We start from the raw sequence: 18,435 nt of genomic DNA, 5'->3' as shown, positions 1-18,435 counted from the left end.
TCTCTCCAAGATCTCACAGATATCATGCCACACTGTTCTTCTAGCTTGGAAGATCTAGAGTTCTAGTATTCTAGAATGCCCTGTGTGTGGAAGAGATAAAAGTGAAATGAGTTGGAGGTATTTTCCTAATGGGCAAATGATCTATGATGGCTCCTCTTTTCTGCCTTTCCTCTCCTCCATATTCTTCTTTATCCAATTCATACCTCTCCTGCTGCCTTCTAGAATTTGGAGCTGGGGGACAGATTTCCCCCAAACTTTATTTGCATCCATCCAGAGCCTCTGTTCTGAAGTCTGGTAGGAGGGAGTCTAGACCACACTCCCACATACCCCCAAGTTCCAGGACATTAGAAAAAAGTTGGCCCTTTTCAACTCCCCAGCCTCAGTTTCCAGAAATGCCTAGCCATTCTGAACTCAGAACCCAAATCAACCATCTGGAATCTGCCCAGTTCTCTCCAGTGTCTCTCCAAGTAGCCAAGGTTGAGGAAGGGGGGATTTGCACTCCTTGTGGATGGGAACTGTTGTGATGAAAGGGAGAAGAGGGCAAGTAAAGGAGAAAGGACGAAGAGCTTAACAATTACTGTGTCTCGGCAATAATTCACAGAACACTTGGGGCAGAAAGGAAGGGAGGGCAGCTGTGGGGCCTCTGGGTCTCATCCCATGGGGGAGGCAGAACATCAACCCAACCAACCTGAAATAAGATTCCTTATCTATTTGCAGTGTGTGGCCTGGAGTTTGTCTGAGAGTTATAAGCATAATAATAATAATAGTAATGATGATATGTGTTAATTATATATGTATGTATATTATATATGTAGACTCCTATAGAATACTAGAGCTAACAGATATATAGATTCCATCTCATCAAAATCTGCCTTTAGCTTCAGAGAAGAAATTGAATGGGATAAGGAAACATTTCTGGTTGGTTACAGACTTAGAGCTAAAATCCTAGAATCCTGGAGCTCTTTCCACTACATCATGCTCACTCACATAAATATCCCTTATCTATGAATAGGACATATTTTCTTTTTAAAAATCATGAGGATAAGAATTGTACAGAGTTGTTTAGGAGACCTAGTAAGTTAACTCTTATTGGAGGGAGAAGAAGGTGAACAAAGGCAGGCAAGGGAATCTGATGGAAAATAAAATGTACTTGAAGTAAGGAGACTCAGGCACCAAATCAAGGCCCTGCTACTCACTAGTTGTTCAACAATAGACAAATTACTTAAAATTTATGAGTCTCAATTTTATCATCTGTAAAATAAGATTTATAACATATGCACAATCTATTTCATAGGATGTGAGAGTAGACACTTCATCAATCTCTAAGAACTATATAAATGAGAATCATAATCATCATCCTTAGTATTTTAAACTCCCTTCCTGGGGACAGGATAACAGTGCTTAGTTCATAGAGTAATTGAGCTCTAATTCAAAGAGAACCAATTCCAAGAAAGAAGCTAGAGCAAGGACCCAGAAAGAAATTCTCACCTTATTTATCCCAAGCATTAGCCCAAACTACAGATCTGCAAACTTTTTTTTTTTAAAGCATTAGAATCTCTAAATTGACTTACCTACTTAATAAAGTTGTATTGTTCCACCCCATCATTACATTTGAGAATTAATACATTGCTGTAGGTAGAATAAGTGTCATTTTTAACCAAAAAGAATTTTTAGAAATAAATCCCTTAGAAAATTCCATCTGCACCCAAAGAGAGAACTATGAAGACTGAATGTAGATTGAAGCATAGTATTTTCACCTTTTTTGTTGTTGTTTCTTTTTTTTTTCTTTCTTGCGGTTTTTTTTTCCCTTTTGAGATGATTTTTCTTACACAACATTGACAAAAATGAAAGTGTGTTTAAAAGAACTACACATATTTAATTTATATCAGATTGTTTGCTGTCTTGGGGAAAGTGGAAGTAAAGAAGGGAAGGAGAAAATTTTGAAACACAAAGCCTTACAAAAATGAGTCCAAAACTATCTTTACATATATTTGGGAAAATAAAATACTATTGAGGAGAACAACAACAATAGCAACAAAATAACATCCTTACACAAACATCATTCGTGGAAAATGTAATCTTACCAAGATAACAAAAGCCTAAGACTCCTTGCACATTAGCTTCACAGAATCCTGGGGAACTTCCACTATCCTCTGCAGTTCTCCCCCTCCTCCACCTGAAGCTGTTTTGGAAACTTAGGGGGCTTCCGTAGGAGTCTAACAAGCTTCCATGGAATCCAGGAGGGGTTGAGTAAGTCCTCCCTGTGATCATCCCCACCTAAATTTGGACCCCACCTCCAAGATAGCTCTAGAGACTATTCCTTTAGCCTTTTGATCTCTCTTTGGTGGTGGTGGGGTGCTGGACCAGGTTGTCATTCAGACCACTTACATGTTCATGGTCTCATCCTGGAATCATTTTGAGGTAAATTTCAGGTGGTTTCTTGGAGATGGAGAGAATCCTAGGAAGTTACTAAGGAGCACCCTGCTTCCCCCATCAGTATCACCTCAGCCTATCATATCTTGTCTGGAATCTTTCTGGGCTATGTACAGCTTTATAGAAGTTGGACAAGGTTGCACTGATATAGAGGTTCAAAACTCCCAGCCAATTATTTTCTTCCTCTTTCTATTGAGGTAGAGCTAGGAGCTACTATGGGGTTGGTGATCCAGCAGCCCCAGACCAGTGGGAGCTGGGAGAACCACCTTTTCAAAAATGTCCCTTGACACGACAGTGGTTGTCCCTGAAAGCTCCTGGGCTGAGGGAGATCCTGGAGCAAATATAAGAAGAGGGAGAGCTCTAGGAAAGGTCAAGAGTGGGTAAAGCTAGGTTCTTTCTGTCCAACTGCTACTGATTTTTCTACCTTGTTGAACTAGCTCCTTTCTGTGCCATGAAATCATCCCTTGGGTATCCCAAATGTAGAGTGCAGTGGAAAGAACTTGGATGGGAAATCAAAGGTTCTGGGTCCTAGTCTCTACTTGGTCCATTATAGGAAAAGTAATTTCTTTTCTCTTTTCCTTAATGTCCTCCCTATAAAACAGCAATAGCAATCAAACAAACAAACAAAAATAAAACCTAAAAAATCCCCTATTCTCAAAGGTATTTTGAGCTCCAGACTCTACCCAGCCTCTAGATTCTCTCCAATTTGTACCTCCTGTGAAGTTCTTTTTTGTGCCTCTACCCCATGTTGTGAGCCTTTCCTGGCCAAGGAAATGAAGGAGTTCTAATAGATTTCCCTGCTGGGGGAATGGTATCGATGAGAGTTCTGAACTTGGTAGCAGAAGATCTCAAGATAAGCTCCAACTCTGACACTTCCTAGTTTCCTCATCTGTAAAATGGAGATAACTTATATTCCTTACCTCCCAGAAGGAGTTGTTGCATTATAAATGATAAAAGCTTTAGGAATATCTGCTGCTGTGGTCTAGATCCATCCCCAAGAGTTGTTACTCTGCAAGTAATATCCCCCTAGAATTGTCCTGAGGTCCCCAGATTTAATCTAATTCTATTGGCCACTGGGTAGATAAATCTTTACTCATCTCATGATGGAACTCCACTAGAATATAATCTCCCAGAAGGAAAATTCTTAATAATAACAACTCAGGTAACCTTTTAAGGCTTACAGTGTATTTCTTTATTGACAATGTATACTAGTATATCACTGTTTTAATTTTACAGAGAAGGAAACAGCCTTAGAGACAACAAGGGACTTGCTTAAGCTCACAGACACTATTTGATATGGGAATCAAGGAGCAGCTAGATGATGCAGTGGATAGAATTCCAGAACTAAAGCCAGAAGGACCTGAGTTCAAATTCAGCTTCAGAAATTTAATGCTTACTAGCTGTGTGACCTTGAGCAAGTCACTTAATCATCAAAAAAAAAAAAAAAGAAAGAAAGAAAGAAAGAAAGAAAAAAAGAAAGAAAGAAAAAGAAAGAAAGAAAGGAAAAGAAAAAAGAAACAGACTTCAAACTTGGATCTTTTAAACTGAATGTTCTTTCTACTAACATTGCCACTTCCTCCCCACTCCAGCCTCACTCATCCTCTATACTTTCTATCCCTGCACAGATGCATCTCCATCTGAAGGTGTCAACCTCAATGCCCCCAACAGTCTGGGTGTCAGTCCCATGTGTGCCATCTGTGGGGACCGTGCCACGGGCAAGCATTATGGAGCCTCCAGCTGCGATGGCTGCAAGGGCTTCTTCCGCAGGAGTGTGAGGAAGAACCATATGTACTCATGCAGGTGAGCCTCGGACAGGAAGAAGCCTGGGATACCCTTCCAGCTATGCCAATAGATAGATGCCGGGTCCAGAGTAGGAATTGGGAATGTATGCATTCAAATCCTATCCTCAGTACATAATACTCATGTGGACCTAGATAAGTGAGGTAACCTCTCTGTCCCTCAGTTTCCTTATCTACAAAGGGGTAATAATAATAGCACCTATGTCATAGGGTCGTTGTAAGCTGGACTGGGTTCAAGACCTGCCTCTGATCCTAAGCAAAACACTTAACTTCTCTAGGTAACTTTAATGTTGGGAAAATTGACAGAAGGAGTTTTCCACATCTGGGAATTTTCTGTATCAGTGAAATCACAGTCCAGTCCATATGTACCCATCATCATCATCATCTTCTTCTTCTAATTCTCTTTTCTCCCCCTCCTCTTCCTTCTTCTTTTTTCCTTCTCCTTTTTTTCTCCTTCTCCTCTTCGTCCTCTTCCGTCTTCTTCTTCTTCTTCTTAGACAAGGAAATGCCAGAATGCCAAAAAGCAAAGGGGTATCATAAGAAGGGGTTGAGATGGAGGTGGATAGTAGTCTAGTTTGCCTGTATTACAGACATGTAGTTCAATTCAGGATCAGGTCATCACCACCATAAATTACAGAGGAATTGGCCATAAGGAGTTCAGACTTATAGATTAATACTAAGAAATGATAGAAATTGCAAACACAAACAAATAACAGGGTATGAAATTTAACACCTGCTGAACACTAGCAACCCACAACCTGTTGACCTGAACTATCTCTACCAAAAGCTTATTACCTTTCATAGATTAAGTATGAAAAGCCCCTATAAGTGCAGACCCCAAAGTATCCTAGAACACTCTTTGTTCCCTTCTCATTTCTTCAACCCCCATACCCAATTAGCTGCCAAATCTGACCATTTTGCCTCTATAATATCTTCCATATTCATGTTTTTTCTCTTGACTAATGGAGTTACCAGCCTAATTCAGTCTTTCACTACCATTTGTCTGTTTGTTCTCCATGTCTCTAATCTGCCTGCTCTTTGATACGCAACTTTCCTAATATACTGCTCTGTTCATCTCATTTCTCTAGTCAAAAATCCTTCAGCATGTTCCTATTGCCTTCCAAATAAAATAAAAACTGCTTAACTTGGTATTCAGTGAATTTAACAAACTTCATCCAATCCATCTGTTTGGTTTTATCTCTCACTACTCCCCTACATGTCTGTATTACAGGCAAACTAGACTACTATCCGCCCCCATCTCAACCCTTCTTATGATACTCCCTTGTTTTATGCCATTCTGGCAGAAGGTAAGTTCTTGAAGGCAAGAACATTTCATTTGTGTCTTGTACACCCAGCATCTAGCAGAGTATCTCACACAAATGGTAGCTTAATTTGTTCATTACATCCATCCAAGCTAGGGTAGACTTCTCATGCAGTCTATCTGCTGAAATCCCCCTTTCTTCAACACCCTGCTTGGAACCTACTTTGTCATGAAGACCTGGACTTCCTCTAGCTTAATTTGTCCTATCACTTTGCTATACTGTGTTTCACTGTGGCCTACTGCTTTGTATAAATGTTATTTTCATATCCCTATATTAGTGGTAAACTCCAAATCACAGAATGTCTAGAAAGGTTTATAGGGGTTGTCTAGACTAAAGTTTCTTAAATGGTGGTTCATGACTCCATATGGGGTCATATAACTGAATGTGGAGGTCATGAAATTATGGTTTATTACAAATGTTTGATTTTATATATTTTATATTCCTTTATACTCAGAGTCACATAAAAATCTCTTGGATGAAAAGGAGTTACAACAAAAAAAGTTTAAGAAGCCCTGGTCTATACCAGCCTATATCTGACTTGACCTTCCACATCCCTTTCCAAAGGGCATCCAGACTTCCTTTGAAGGTCTCTAGAATAGAGGAATCCATTATTTCCTAAGGCAACCCATTATTCTGATTGTAAGGAAAGGGATAAGCAGAAATCTACGTTTCTATAGTCCCAGCCACCCACTAACAGTGATTCTCCACCTTTGGGACCAAGCAAGGCAGGTGTCATCCTGCTTTCACTTGACAGTCTTTAGAACTCTCCCCATTATGTGCTGAAGAAAGTGCGAGCTTCTTTCCTGATCCTTTCTTTCGCTCTCCAAGTCCTTTGTGCGACTAGGTTTTGGTCTCCATTCTCTTGTTTGGTGGCCCTTTGAAAGCAGAAGCTCGATCTTGCTTACATGTTTCCCCTGTGCTGACCCCAGTGTGGTAGATGTATCTGTTGAATGGCATGGGACTGAATTTCCATTTTCTCCCACCCCTCCCCTATCTCTCCCCCCTCCTCCCCAGGTTTAGCCGCCAGTGTGTGGTGGACAAGGACAAGAGGAATCAGTGTCGTTACTGCAGGCTGAAGAAGTGCTTCCGGGCAGGAATGAAGAAGGAAGGTAAGCTCAGGCCACCCCTCCCCCACTTTTGGGGGCAGAGCCATGATTTTATGGCTTGGCCAGCGGCCTGGGTTGAGATGGTAAAGGAAAAGGACAAGCTAATGGTGGAGAAGAGGGTGGGGCCGTGTGCTTGAAATAGAATTGCAGAGATAGCTGGCTTCTCCTTCCCCTCCCAGCCACACAGACTCACCCAGCCTAGGGTGTGGAGAGGACTCTGGGTTGTCGAGTTTCCTCCTCACCAGGACTTGGAAAAGGGGGGTGCCATTTCATACAATTTTCTCCTGGTCTTCCCTGGCTTCCCATTTATGCTCCCCCAGGGAAGGTAAAATGGAAACATTACCAGGCTGGGAGTCAAAAGGCCTGGGTTTAATTAACTTCATGTTGCCCGCTCTCTCATTGTTTGACTTTGGGTGAATCATTTTCCTTGTTCTTAAAAAACAAACAAAAAACAAAAACAAAAAAGAAGGGATTGGATGAGAGCTGAAGTTCTTAACCTTTTTTGTATGTGTCTTGGAAGTCTTTTGCAATCGTAAAACCTCTTTCAGAATAGGACAATATCTAGGATTACAAAAGAAACCAATTGTATTGAAATACAGTTATTAAAAGATAAAAAAAAAAGTTCCATGAACCCCAGATTAAGAACCCCTGAATAAGACAGTCTCAAAGGTGCCTCTATCTCTGACATTCTGTGATATAACCTATAACTATTACATGGGTCCTTAGAATCCAGTGTAAAGTTGCTTCTCCATTCTAAGCCTCAGTTTGCTCATCTCTAAAATGGGTCCCTTACAAATCTAAGTTCCATGATCTATCCTTCCTCTCCCATTACACAGTAACCACTCTATGCATGTTTATTAAATGAATTAATTTTAGGGTTATGAATTTAGTGCTGGAAAGTCCAAACCCCTCCTTTTGCAGATAAGGAAACTGAGGCCTGGGAAAATGGAACAGCTTCCCCAAGCCCAGGGAAGCAGGAAAGAGGCAGAGGTAGGGTTCAAATCCAAGTCCCTTGACTCCATATCTAGCAATCTTTCCAGTGCACCACACTGCCTCCGTTTTATAAAGTTTTAAGTGAAATATTCTTCAGTGAACTTTCAAACTTCCCATTCCCACCCATCCTGCAGCTCTGTGATTAGCTCTGCCCTTGTCTTTTGCACACACATGCACACACACATGTGCACACACATACCACATATACATATAGTCACATACACAAATACAGTTACACACACACACACACACACACACACACACACACACCACAGAGCCCACACAGAATCAGACAGGGCTGGCTTTTCATAAAGCCGTGAAAGTTTTCTCTACAGCCAGTCTGTCTTCCATCATAGCCCTCATTCTTCCTGTCAGAAATCTTGATTTTGGAGCAATGACACTGTGTCTTGTTTCAGTTGAGTATCATTATTAGTTCATTGCCCCAAATGCTTCCAGTGGATATTTGCATTTTTAAAAAAGGCATTTTTTTCATGATGGTGTTTTCAGGCACTAGAATAAACAGAAAGATATTTTTTGTCTAGATAGGGTGACTTAGCAGACAATCAACCACTTTGCCTATGCATAAAATCAGATTTAAATAGGAATACTCATATATCTTTATATCATGTAAAATTATAATATATTGGTACAGAAGAGCCTTTAGAAGTCTTTTAATTGACTGACCTTCTTCATCTTACAGGTAAGGACTCTGAGGCACAGAAAGTACCTCTCTATATCATGGAATAAGACTATCTAGTCTGGACTAGGACTCAGCTCCTGCTTCCCAGTCCAAGAAGTCCTTTACAACTTTGCACTGTCCTCTTTTTGCGGACACTTTTTGAACAGATGTTTCTCTACTCATGCCTTTGAGAGAATCACTCTTCCTTTCTTGATTCTTATGATCATCGAGGTATCTTCCTGCAATACAACTCTAGGATTTTAGGATATCCTCATAATCCTTTAATAATCCCATACCCTATATGGGAACCAATACATCTATATGCACACTCCCATCCAGGAGCAAGGTGTTTCAGGCTCTTAGGAAAACTATTGGCAAAGAGGTGAGATTCCCAGGTTGTAGGAGATAGCTTTTTGTGATTTTTTCCTACTTGTCAGAAGAAATAACAGTGTTATACTAGGCCACTGTTATATCACTGGCTGATGCCCAAGGGTAGTTGGGGAGGCCTGGTTGGTAACAGATTAGTATGGGCTTACTAGCCATACGTTTTGTTGGTTATTTACAAGGCTGAGATAATTCTTCTGTTGATGAACACACAGCAGTTAATGTGCTAGTCAGCCCAGGTTACTTATTGCCACTAGTGTGAGCCTTTAGATAAATCAAGATATTGGTGTTTCCTCTGAGTTGCTATGAAATACTTCCACAATGGCTCACAGCACCCAACTTTCTCCTGTGCAGTGGTTGCATCTAAAGTCAAGGAAAATGTCCTTGGGTACTTCATTCATCGATTTGGGAAGACCAGTTGTGGGGAGTTTGGGCTATTTAGGTTCTCCTCCTGGTGGCCATCTGAGAAGAATTTAGAAATACTTTCTTTGAAGTGGAGAGAATGAAATAATCAGAAGTCCCTAGAGTAGACTCAAAAGGGTCAGTCCCAAACATTTATTAAACTTTATTATGAACCAGACACTATACAATGCCTTGGGAACACAAGAAAGGCAAAGAAAGAAAAATCACAGTCCTTAAGATTTTGGATGATTTATCTGGTTTCTGAGGCCCTCTTTGGCTTCTAAAGACTGGAACAGTCTCTGGTGATCCTGATGGGACATTCACTCCCTTGAGATTGATGTCATTTGTATCCATCACACATGTTAAATGCTGGGGATGCAAAGAAAGGTAAAATACAATGTATGGCTTCTGACAAGAAAGACAGCATAGAAATAAACACATAAAAGATAGAGAGTAAAACAAAACCAGCCTTCGAAGGGAATTCTTTAGCAGATTCTGAGGCAATAATATCTCCTTGGAAGAGAGCTTAGAGCTAAGCTTTTGGTCTAAGGGAGGGTAAAATTTTCCTTAAAATGAGAAAAAGGGAAATCTTTTGCCAGGGTCTCAGTCTCTAGTTTCAGAGAATCCACCGATCTCCAGAGTCCAGCCCAAAGAAAACCGGGTCCCAGGATAACAACTTGTATCACAATGGTGCATTAAAGTTTACAAAGTACTCTCTTCAAAGTTATCATGTGAGGTAGGTAGTACACATGTATTGCTTCCATTTTACAGATGAGGAGGCTCTAGTCCAGGCAGGAAAGTGACTTATCCATGATCACACATCTCATCTGAACTGGAGCCAGGCTTAGGAGGACCCAGTGTCTTAACCTCAACTTTAGAGTCCCAGTAATTTTGCCCTTAGGAGGTGGAATGTAGTAGAGAACAGGGGCATAGCATGCAGTCTCTAAAGTCAGAGGCCTCCGTTAAAACCATATTTCAGATACCTACCATCTGTGTGACCTCGGATAAATTACTTTCCCTCTCTGAGGCTGTTTCCTCATCTGTAAAATGAGAGAATTGGTCAAGATAGTTTGGAAGGTCCCCTTTACTTCCTGATCTAGGATCCTGTATAAAGAAGCAAAAGAGATGGTTAAATGGGAACACCAGAAAGCCCCAAGCCCCAGCATGGCCATTGGGGCATACAGAGTCTCTGAGAAACCTGGGCTCATCCTCTGCCCCAGCTCTGCCCCAGGTCTGTTAATATTCAATAGAAGTTACATTAGGTCCACGACCTGGCTAATACTGAGCAAACATTTGGAAAACATCATTCCGTGACTGAACTCGAGCCCAGTACTGATAACGTGGAGCCTGACCTTGAGGGGGCCTATTTACAGCTGCTGACAGCAGGCCTTTCATCCCGACAACGGGCTTAGCTGCTCCCTTGCTCAGGCTTAGTTAGGCTGTCCTGGAAGGAATGCCAGCCCCCTGTTGTTCAAGCTGTTTTGATTAGGACCACAGGCAGCAAAGAGTCAGGTATGGGAGGGGGAAGAAACAGTGTGCCCCTTTTTGTTGATCAGAGAAGAGATAGTCCCAGGTAAAAAAAAATCTCAAGTGACAAAGGGACATGAGAATTCACCCCAAACTCACAGAAGAAATGGTTTCATAAGTATTGAGAAGAGTTAAGAGTATTGTTAAGAGTATCCTCTCTGACATCTTGTAGGACAATCTGTCACTTTCTCTGGGTCTCAGTTTCCTTATCGATTAAATATCTATTAAAAATATATTAAACATCTATTAAAAGTCCATTAAATTGGGCTAAGAGCCCTCCAAGTTCTGACAATCTGTGTTTGAAGGTCCCTGCCAGTTCTGACGTTCCATATTCTGAATTCCCTCCCAGCACTGACATTTTCTGTTTAAAGGTCCTTCCCAGTTCTGACACACTGAATTTCTAAGGTTTCTTCCAGTTCTGACAAACTTTATTCTAAGGATCCCTCCTAGATCTGCTATTCTGTGTTCTGAGATCTCTTCTAGTTCTAATATTCTATTTTACTAATCCTTCTAGTTCCGATTATCTTTGTTCTAAGATTCCTTCCAGCTCTGACAATCTGTTGTAAGATTCCCTCCTTGATCTCATATTCTGTCTTCTGAGATCCCTCCTGGTTCTGACATTCTCTGTTTTACTGTCCCTTCCAGCTCTGACAATTAAGGCCCTTTCCAACTTTAACATTCTGTGTCCTTAGAGCCCTTCCAACTCTGACACTCTCTGTTCTAAGGTTCCTTCCAACACAGACATTCTCTGTCTGCGAATATTCACTGCTATCAATCTGTCAGTCTCCTAGATTGAAGGCTCCAATGTAGAGCCTTCAAATGGGATAATACAGGGAATTCCAAAAATTGTAATGCAATTTTAAAATAAACTTTTAGAATACCTTGTCCATGCATTTCACTTTGCAAATGCTAAAGTGCTATATAAATGCTAGCTATAATAGTTATAGTGATTATTGTTACCCATTAGTAAGCATCTAGAAAAAGAGGAAACATTAAATTAAAGTTGGAATAGAAATGAAGAGAACTAATTTTCCTGATTGTTTCCCATATAGACAGCTGGAATTCTGTTTCAGATTTCAATCATTAACAAGTCAAGATGTCTCTTAGGTGCCAGTTGTAGCATGGAGCTCTGACAGTCTGGAGAATCATCTCAAAACAATGTTTTTAAATACACAAAATAAAATACATTAGGTTATAAAAGAAATTAATTATATTGAAATAAAGTTATCAAAATATTTTAAAATAATAAAAAAAAATAAATCCTAGGTTAAGAATCTGTGCCCTACAAGATTATCAGGGTGAGAAGCTTCCTTGGAACACATCTAATTCAATTTTCACTCTAATAAATATTTACTGAATGGAATCAAGTATAGGAATCCTTGCTATAATATCCCTGAGAAATCAGTTAATAAAAAAATTTTAAGTATCTACTAAGTGCTAGGCACTTTGCTGCTTTCAAGGAGTTTACCGTTTATTAAGGGAGACAACATGTAAACAACTATATAATGGAAGCCATGCTAGATTGTAAAGGGCTTTTTTATATTTGATCCTGAAGGTGGTCAGAAGCCACCAGAGTTCATTGAATAAGGGAGTAAATGCACAAGAGGTCTTCTACACTCTGCTTGCTTACTTCCATCACAAAAAGCTCACTGCTTATTGAGATAACCCATTCTATGGTTGGATAGCTTATTTGTATATTTACCTAGTCTGTATATTGTCTCCATATAAATTCCCTCCATTACTCCTCATTCTATCCTCTGGAGTAGCAGAACAAAGAGAATTCTTTCCCATGATAGTTCTTTAAATACCTGAAGACTGGGATAATGTATCTCTCCATCCCTCCTTATCAGCCCCAAATCTTCTTTAATCCCAAAGGCAGCTAGATGGCACACTGAATAGAGGCTGGTCCTAGAGACATAGATTCTACTTGTGTGACCTTGAAAACCTTTTTCTGCCTCAGTTTCCTCAACTGTAAAATGGGGATAATAGCAACTACCTCCCAGGATGCGGTCATAGTAAGAATTTAATAAATGCTTATTTCCTTCCTTTTCTATCCTGGTGATCTTCCTTTATATGGGCTTTAAAAATATTAGCAGCTGACAATCATAATATTTTAAAGTTTACATATATGATCTCACTTAGTTCTCACTATTCCTCTATAGATAAATACAATTGGTATTATTTTCTTTTTTATGATAATATCTTTTTATTTTTTAAAATACAAGCAAAGATAGTTCTTAACATTCACCCATGCAAAATCCTGTGTTCCAAATTTTTCTCCCCACCTTTCCCCTCCCTTAGAGTAGTCCAGCATAGGTTAGAGATGTGCAATTATTCTAAACACATTTCCATATTTATCATGCTGCATAAGAAAAATTAGATTAAAAAGAAAAAAAACCAAGCAAGTAAACAACAAAAAAGTGAAAATATTATGTTGTGATTATTTTTTTTTTATTCTCACACTCATTTTATAGATGAGGAAGACAATCTCAGAGAACTTAAGTGACTTGCCCAATATCACACAACTATTGTCAAGAGGCAAGATTAGAATCCAAATCTGTTTTCATTTGAAGTCCAGCAATCTATACTATGCTGCCTCCTTGTTCCAATGTCTTTGTCTTTGTCTTTGTCTTTTTTTTTTTTTTTTTTTTTTTTTTTTTTTTTTTGGCAATAGTAGTATGGTATAGTAGAAAAAGTTCTGAGCTTGGAATCAGGAGATCTAGTTCTAGTCCTGGCCCTTCAAGTCCCAGCCTCAGTCAGACCCTGTAATCACCCTTTGACCTCAGTGTCTCATTTATCATATTTAGGAGAGGAGGGGTAAGAGTTGAGACAGAAAGAAAAATAATGCTTGCCCTCTTCCACCTCTCGGGATTTTGTGGAAATAAAATAAAATGAGGGGACAGATGAGAAAGCCATTTGCAAGCCCTGTATTCTTTTATATTCAGGTAAGGAATCATCATTGCCTTTTTTTTTTTTTTTTTTGACAGAACTAATTGTCACTTTCCCACACCAGCCTGACCCATCTTCCAAAGGCCAGAACCCTGGGCCATTTGTCCCTACTGCTCCTTCTCTCTTGGGAAAAATGGCAGCATGGACTCTCCTTAATCCCAATCATTCCTGGGGAATGACACTAAATGAGGGGACCATTCCTTTGCCCATAGAACACATAGATCTTTCTTACCCTTTAACTTACAAAACTTTTTACATCCCTTTTGTCATTTGATCTTCTTATAAGCAGCCCTTTAAGGCAGATAGAGTTAGTGTGATTATCTCCATTTTACAGATGGAGAAGCTAGAGCACAGAGAAGGAAAGTTACTGACTCAAGATCATACAGCTAGTTAATGGTAAGCAGGCGCTAAAGTCTAAGACTCCCAGTTTCAGAACAGTTTTTCCCCTCTATTCTGCTACTTGCATTACCTTAGCTATAGTTTTTTCATCCATGGTAAAGCAGCCAGTCTGTCAAAAGCAAGAATCGAATCCAAGGACTCATCTTGGTTTTCCATCTCAGGTTTATGGGAATCTAGATATAGGGTAAAATGGGGTAAATCAAGCAGTCAGGTGACAAGCTCACGACATGTCATCACTGTGCTAAGCACTGGGTATACAAAGAAAGGGGAAGCTCATCTTCAAATTGATGAGACTGCATGCAAATATCCATGTACATATAAGATATATACATTGTAAATGGAAGGTAATCTCTGGGGCAAGGGACTAGTAAAGGCTAGCGAGAAGAAATCCCAGGAAAGGCCTCTTACAGAAGGTGGGACTTGGATGGAGCCTTGAAGGAAGTCAGGGCAGCTAAGAGGTAAAGGGAGGAGGCAGGTGCATGAGAAGTGTTACAAGCATGAGGGTTGGCCAGTGTAAAGTCCTCAAGATAGGGGATGAAGTGTCATGTGTAAGGGAGAGCTCGGAGGCCAGATTATAGAAAGTGTGGAATGAGACTAGAAAGGTAGAAAAGGTTCAGGCTGTATACAACTTTAGATGCCAACCAGAGGACGTTGTATTTTATCCTAAAGGTAAGTCTATTGAATGAGGAGAGATGGGTATGTATGAGGGAGGTAGAGACAGACAGAGACACAGAGAGAGACAGAGAGACAGAGCCAGATCTGCGCTTTAGGGAGATCACTTTGGTACCTGGACAGATTAGAATGGGGAGAGAGATTGGAGCCATGGAGACCACATCAGATGGCTATTATTACAATAGTTGAGGTGAAAGGTGATGGGGACCTGAATCTCTCTGATGACTGTGTGTGTAGAGAGATGGAGATGTACATGAGAGTTTCTGTAAATGTAGAAATGACAGGATTCGGCAAAGGATTGGGTATCTGAGATGAGGGGGAGCTGAAGTTTCAAGCTGGCTTTGTCAAGAGAATGGTTATGTCAATAATAGGGGCAGGGAAATTTTGTTTGAATTTAAGACAATGCATTTTGTTTTGGGCACGTTGAATTTGAGATGCCTATAGAATATCCAGTTCAAGACTTCTAGCAGGGAGTTATTGATGCAGTTTTGTAGTTCAGGAGAAAGATTAAGGCTGAATATATAGGTTTGAGATTCGTTTGCAAAGAGATAATTGAACTCTGGAAAACTGATGGGATCACCAAGTGACACTATAGAGAATGAGCAGAGAGAGGGGCCAGGATGGAGCCTTGGGAGAGACCCACAGTTAGCAGGCGCAGTACAGATGAAGAACCAATAAACAATTCCTAGGAGCATTCAGACAAGTTGGAGGAGAAAGAGGAAAAAAGTGTAATAAAGACCTAGGGAAGAGAAAGTATCCAGCAAGACCTGAGAGATCAAGGAGGTTAAAACTGAGAAAAGACCATTCGTTTTGGCAATTAAGAGATCACTGGCAACTTTGGAGAGAGAAGTTTTAGTTAAATTATGAGACTGGAAGCTGGTGGCAAAGGGTTTAGGAGACACATGACAGGAGAGTAAGTGGAGGCCTTTAGTGTAGATAGCTTTCTCAAGGAACTTAGTGGAGAAGGGAAGGAGAGATACAGTAGAAGAGATAACAGGGATTCATGGTAAACTATCCCTTCTCAAAGAAAAGAAACATTACTGGCCTGAGCAGTGAGCCTGCCTTCTCCATGATCTGGTATCCCGGCTTTCATGAATAGTCAAATCTATATTTGTAGTCTCATCTCTCCTAACATATTCTAAGTTCTAGGTAAACTGAATGATTCGTGGTCCTCCAAATATGGCCCAGTCTTTCTCACTTTTATACCTTTGCTGTAGCATTTTTGCTATAATATTCATTATGTCTCAAATCCTGCTTCCCCTTACACACACACACACACACACTCCACCTATGGATGTCCTATTAGTCCCTCAAGGCCAACCTCAAATGCCACTTCCTCCAGGAAGCCTGTTCCCATTGAGTCATCCAAAAAACTCAAAACCACAATCCAAAAGCCCCACCTTTCCTTCCTTGGGCCTCCAAGAATACTTTATTTGACCTTCTCCAGTGTTCTTACTACACATTATTTTGAATTCTATTTAATAATATCCTGGTCTTGTGTCCTCAACTATATAGTTCATAAAACTCATTAGGTTCATAAGATTTACTCTTACTAATAGTCTAGTCCTTTGTCTTCACTTTACAGGGAAAGAAATGGAGATCCAAAGAGGTTAGATTGCTGAAGATCTCAGAGATAAATGTCTGAGCCAGAATCTGAAGCTGCGTTTTGTGACTTGAAATTCAGGGATCTTTACATGACACAATGCACCATCTTTGTGGACAGGCTCCGTGCTAATTTGTTTCTGTGCTCCCACTCCCTGTCGTAGTGTCGTGTATGTAGTAGGCACCTAATATACTTGGTGAATTAAATTCACAGGCAGCAAGTGGCCGGTGGTATTGAGGAGCAGGTCGCTCGGCCTTCTCCTGGGATTGAGCCTGAGTGATGCATGCACTCTGCAGTCTTCTGCTCTCTCAGCTCAGTGTCCAACTGTCCCTTTTGACTTACAGCCGTACAGAATGAACGGGACCGGATCAGTACACGGAGATCAAGTTATGAAGACAGCAGTCTCCCGTCTATCAATGCCCTCCTGCAGGCTGAAGTACTCTCCCAGCAGGTATCAGACCAGCCTTCGCACAGTAAGAGTGAGAGGTGGGAGGTGGGGGCATGGAGGACTCCCAGAATGCAGCAGGGAACCAATGCACTTGGAATATTTCAGGAAATCTATAAAACCATAGAATTTTACAATATAGAAGACTGAATGTTAGTGAAAAATCGCAAAACAAAGGGTGCATGAACATCAAGGACCTCATGCAGTTCATCTCTCTCTAAAAAAAAAAAAAGACCCAAAGAAAGGGAGTGATTTAGTCAGAATCACACAACTAGTTCTGGTAGAGCTAGAAGAGCAGAGGGACTAATTAGTTAGGTCTTGTGGCATCTCCTGGGATTTTCTTATTCCAATCAGTCAGGGCTGGGTACCCCCAGCTCTTAAGCTCTAGCAGAGAGTAAACAGACCCATCCCCACCAAGACTGGCAGTTTTGTGGCCTCCAACTTCCTCTTCTTCCCCTCTTCTGAGAGCTCATTATAATGAGTAATAGCCTCTGCATCAGCCCCACTGACTCTGTAGAACAGGGTTTTGCCTCCAATAATCATTCAGAAGAATCGTTTGGGGAGGAGGCAGGACTGTCTGGGTAGGGATAAGGACCGCATGTTTGGCCTTGCCTCTCATTTTCTTATTGCGGCATGATGATATTTCTTATAGTACAGAAATGTACCTTTTGTAGGATATAAATACATCTTTTCACATTAAAAAAAATTCTTACCCAAAATTAATGTAGCTTAATAGAAAGGATGAACAGTGGGCTTGAAATTGGGAGGACCTGGGTTCTTTAATCAGTTCTGCCATGTTATCTTAGTGATCTTGGATAAATCATTTCTTTCTGAGCAGCCTTTTCCTTCCTTGAAAAATGAACAGGTTTGGGGCAATTAGGTGGCGCAGTGGGTAGAGCAGCAGCCCTGAAATCAGGAGGACCTGAGTTCAAATGTGACACTTAACACTTCCTGGCTGTGTGACCCTGGGCAAGTCACTTAATCCTAATTGCCTCAGCAAACAAACAAACAAAAAATGAACAGATTTGGTGAAAGGGTCTTGATGGCCTTCTTCCAGCTTTGACATTCTATGATGAGATTCTGTTACCTAGTATCTTCATCAATACTTGTGATGGATTGATAGTATCTCTATGACATTGGGCAAGACATTTCTCCTTTTTGGTCTTGGTTTTGTCAATTAATTCCAGTGTGATGCTGGACAAATCACTCCCCTTCTTTGTGTCTTGGATTCCATATCTATAAAACCATACAGATGAATTAAATAACTTCAAAGTAAGGGCTAAATATTTTGATAACTATATTTCAATATAATTGATCTCCTTTATAATCCTTTTGTATTTTATATTGTTCATTTAAAAATATTATTATGGTTACATATGTTTAACCTCTATCAAGACCTTGCTGTCTTGGGGAGAAAAATTTGAAACACAGGGTTTTGCAGAGGTGAATGTTGAAAACTAATTTTGCATGTATTTTAAAATTAAATATTATTAAAAGATAAAAAATAAATAACAGTATTAAAAGAAAATCCCCCATAATTGGCTGAAATCTAAAAAAAAAAAAACCAACCCAACCAGATAGATAGATATAGATATAGATATTATTCTGGGAAGGGGTCCATAGACTTTTCTGGACAGCCCAGGAGTCCATGACACACACAAAAGGATTAGATATTCTTATTCTAAGGTCCCTTTCCTCTAAACTCTATGAAAATAAGACTCA

General features: G+C 40.2%; 1 protein-coding gene across 3 annotated transcripts in view; it reads left to right on the top strand.

Moving 5' to 3' along the window:
* Positions 1–18,435, top strand: part of HNF4A (hepatocyte nuclear factor 4 alpha) — a 74,965-nt gene that overhangs the window by 43,975 nt on the left and 12,555 nt on the right. For all 3 annotated transcript variants that reach the window (XM_051976508.1, XM_051976507.1, XM_051976506.1), the window contains exons 2-4: positions 4,059–4,233; positions 6,569–6,663; positions 16,613–16,719. In XM_051976508.1, the coding sequence (XP_051832468.1) occupies positions 4,059–4,233; positions 6,569–6,663; positions 16,613–16,719 (377 nt within the window). The remainder of the gene's footprint in view (positions 1–4,058; positions 4,234–6,568; positions 6,664–16,612; positions 16,720–18,435) is intronic.

This window comes from Antechinus flavipes, chromosome 2, assembly GCF_016432865.1.
Source record: "Antechinus flavipes isolate AdamAnt ecotype Samford, QLD, Australia chromosome 2, AdamAnt_v2, whole genome shotgun sequence".
NCBI lineage: Eukaryota > Metazoa > Chordata > Mammalia > Dasyuromorphia > Dasyuridae > Antechinus > Antechinus flavipes.
This window is presented reverse-complemented; position numbering and strand designations above follow the sequence as displayed.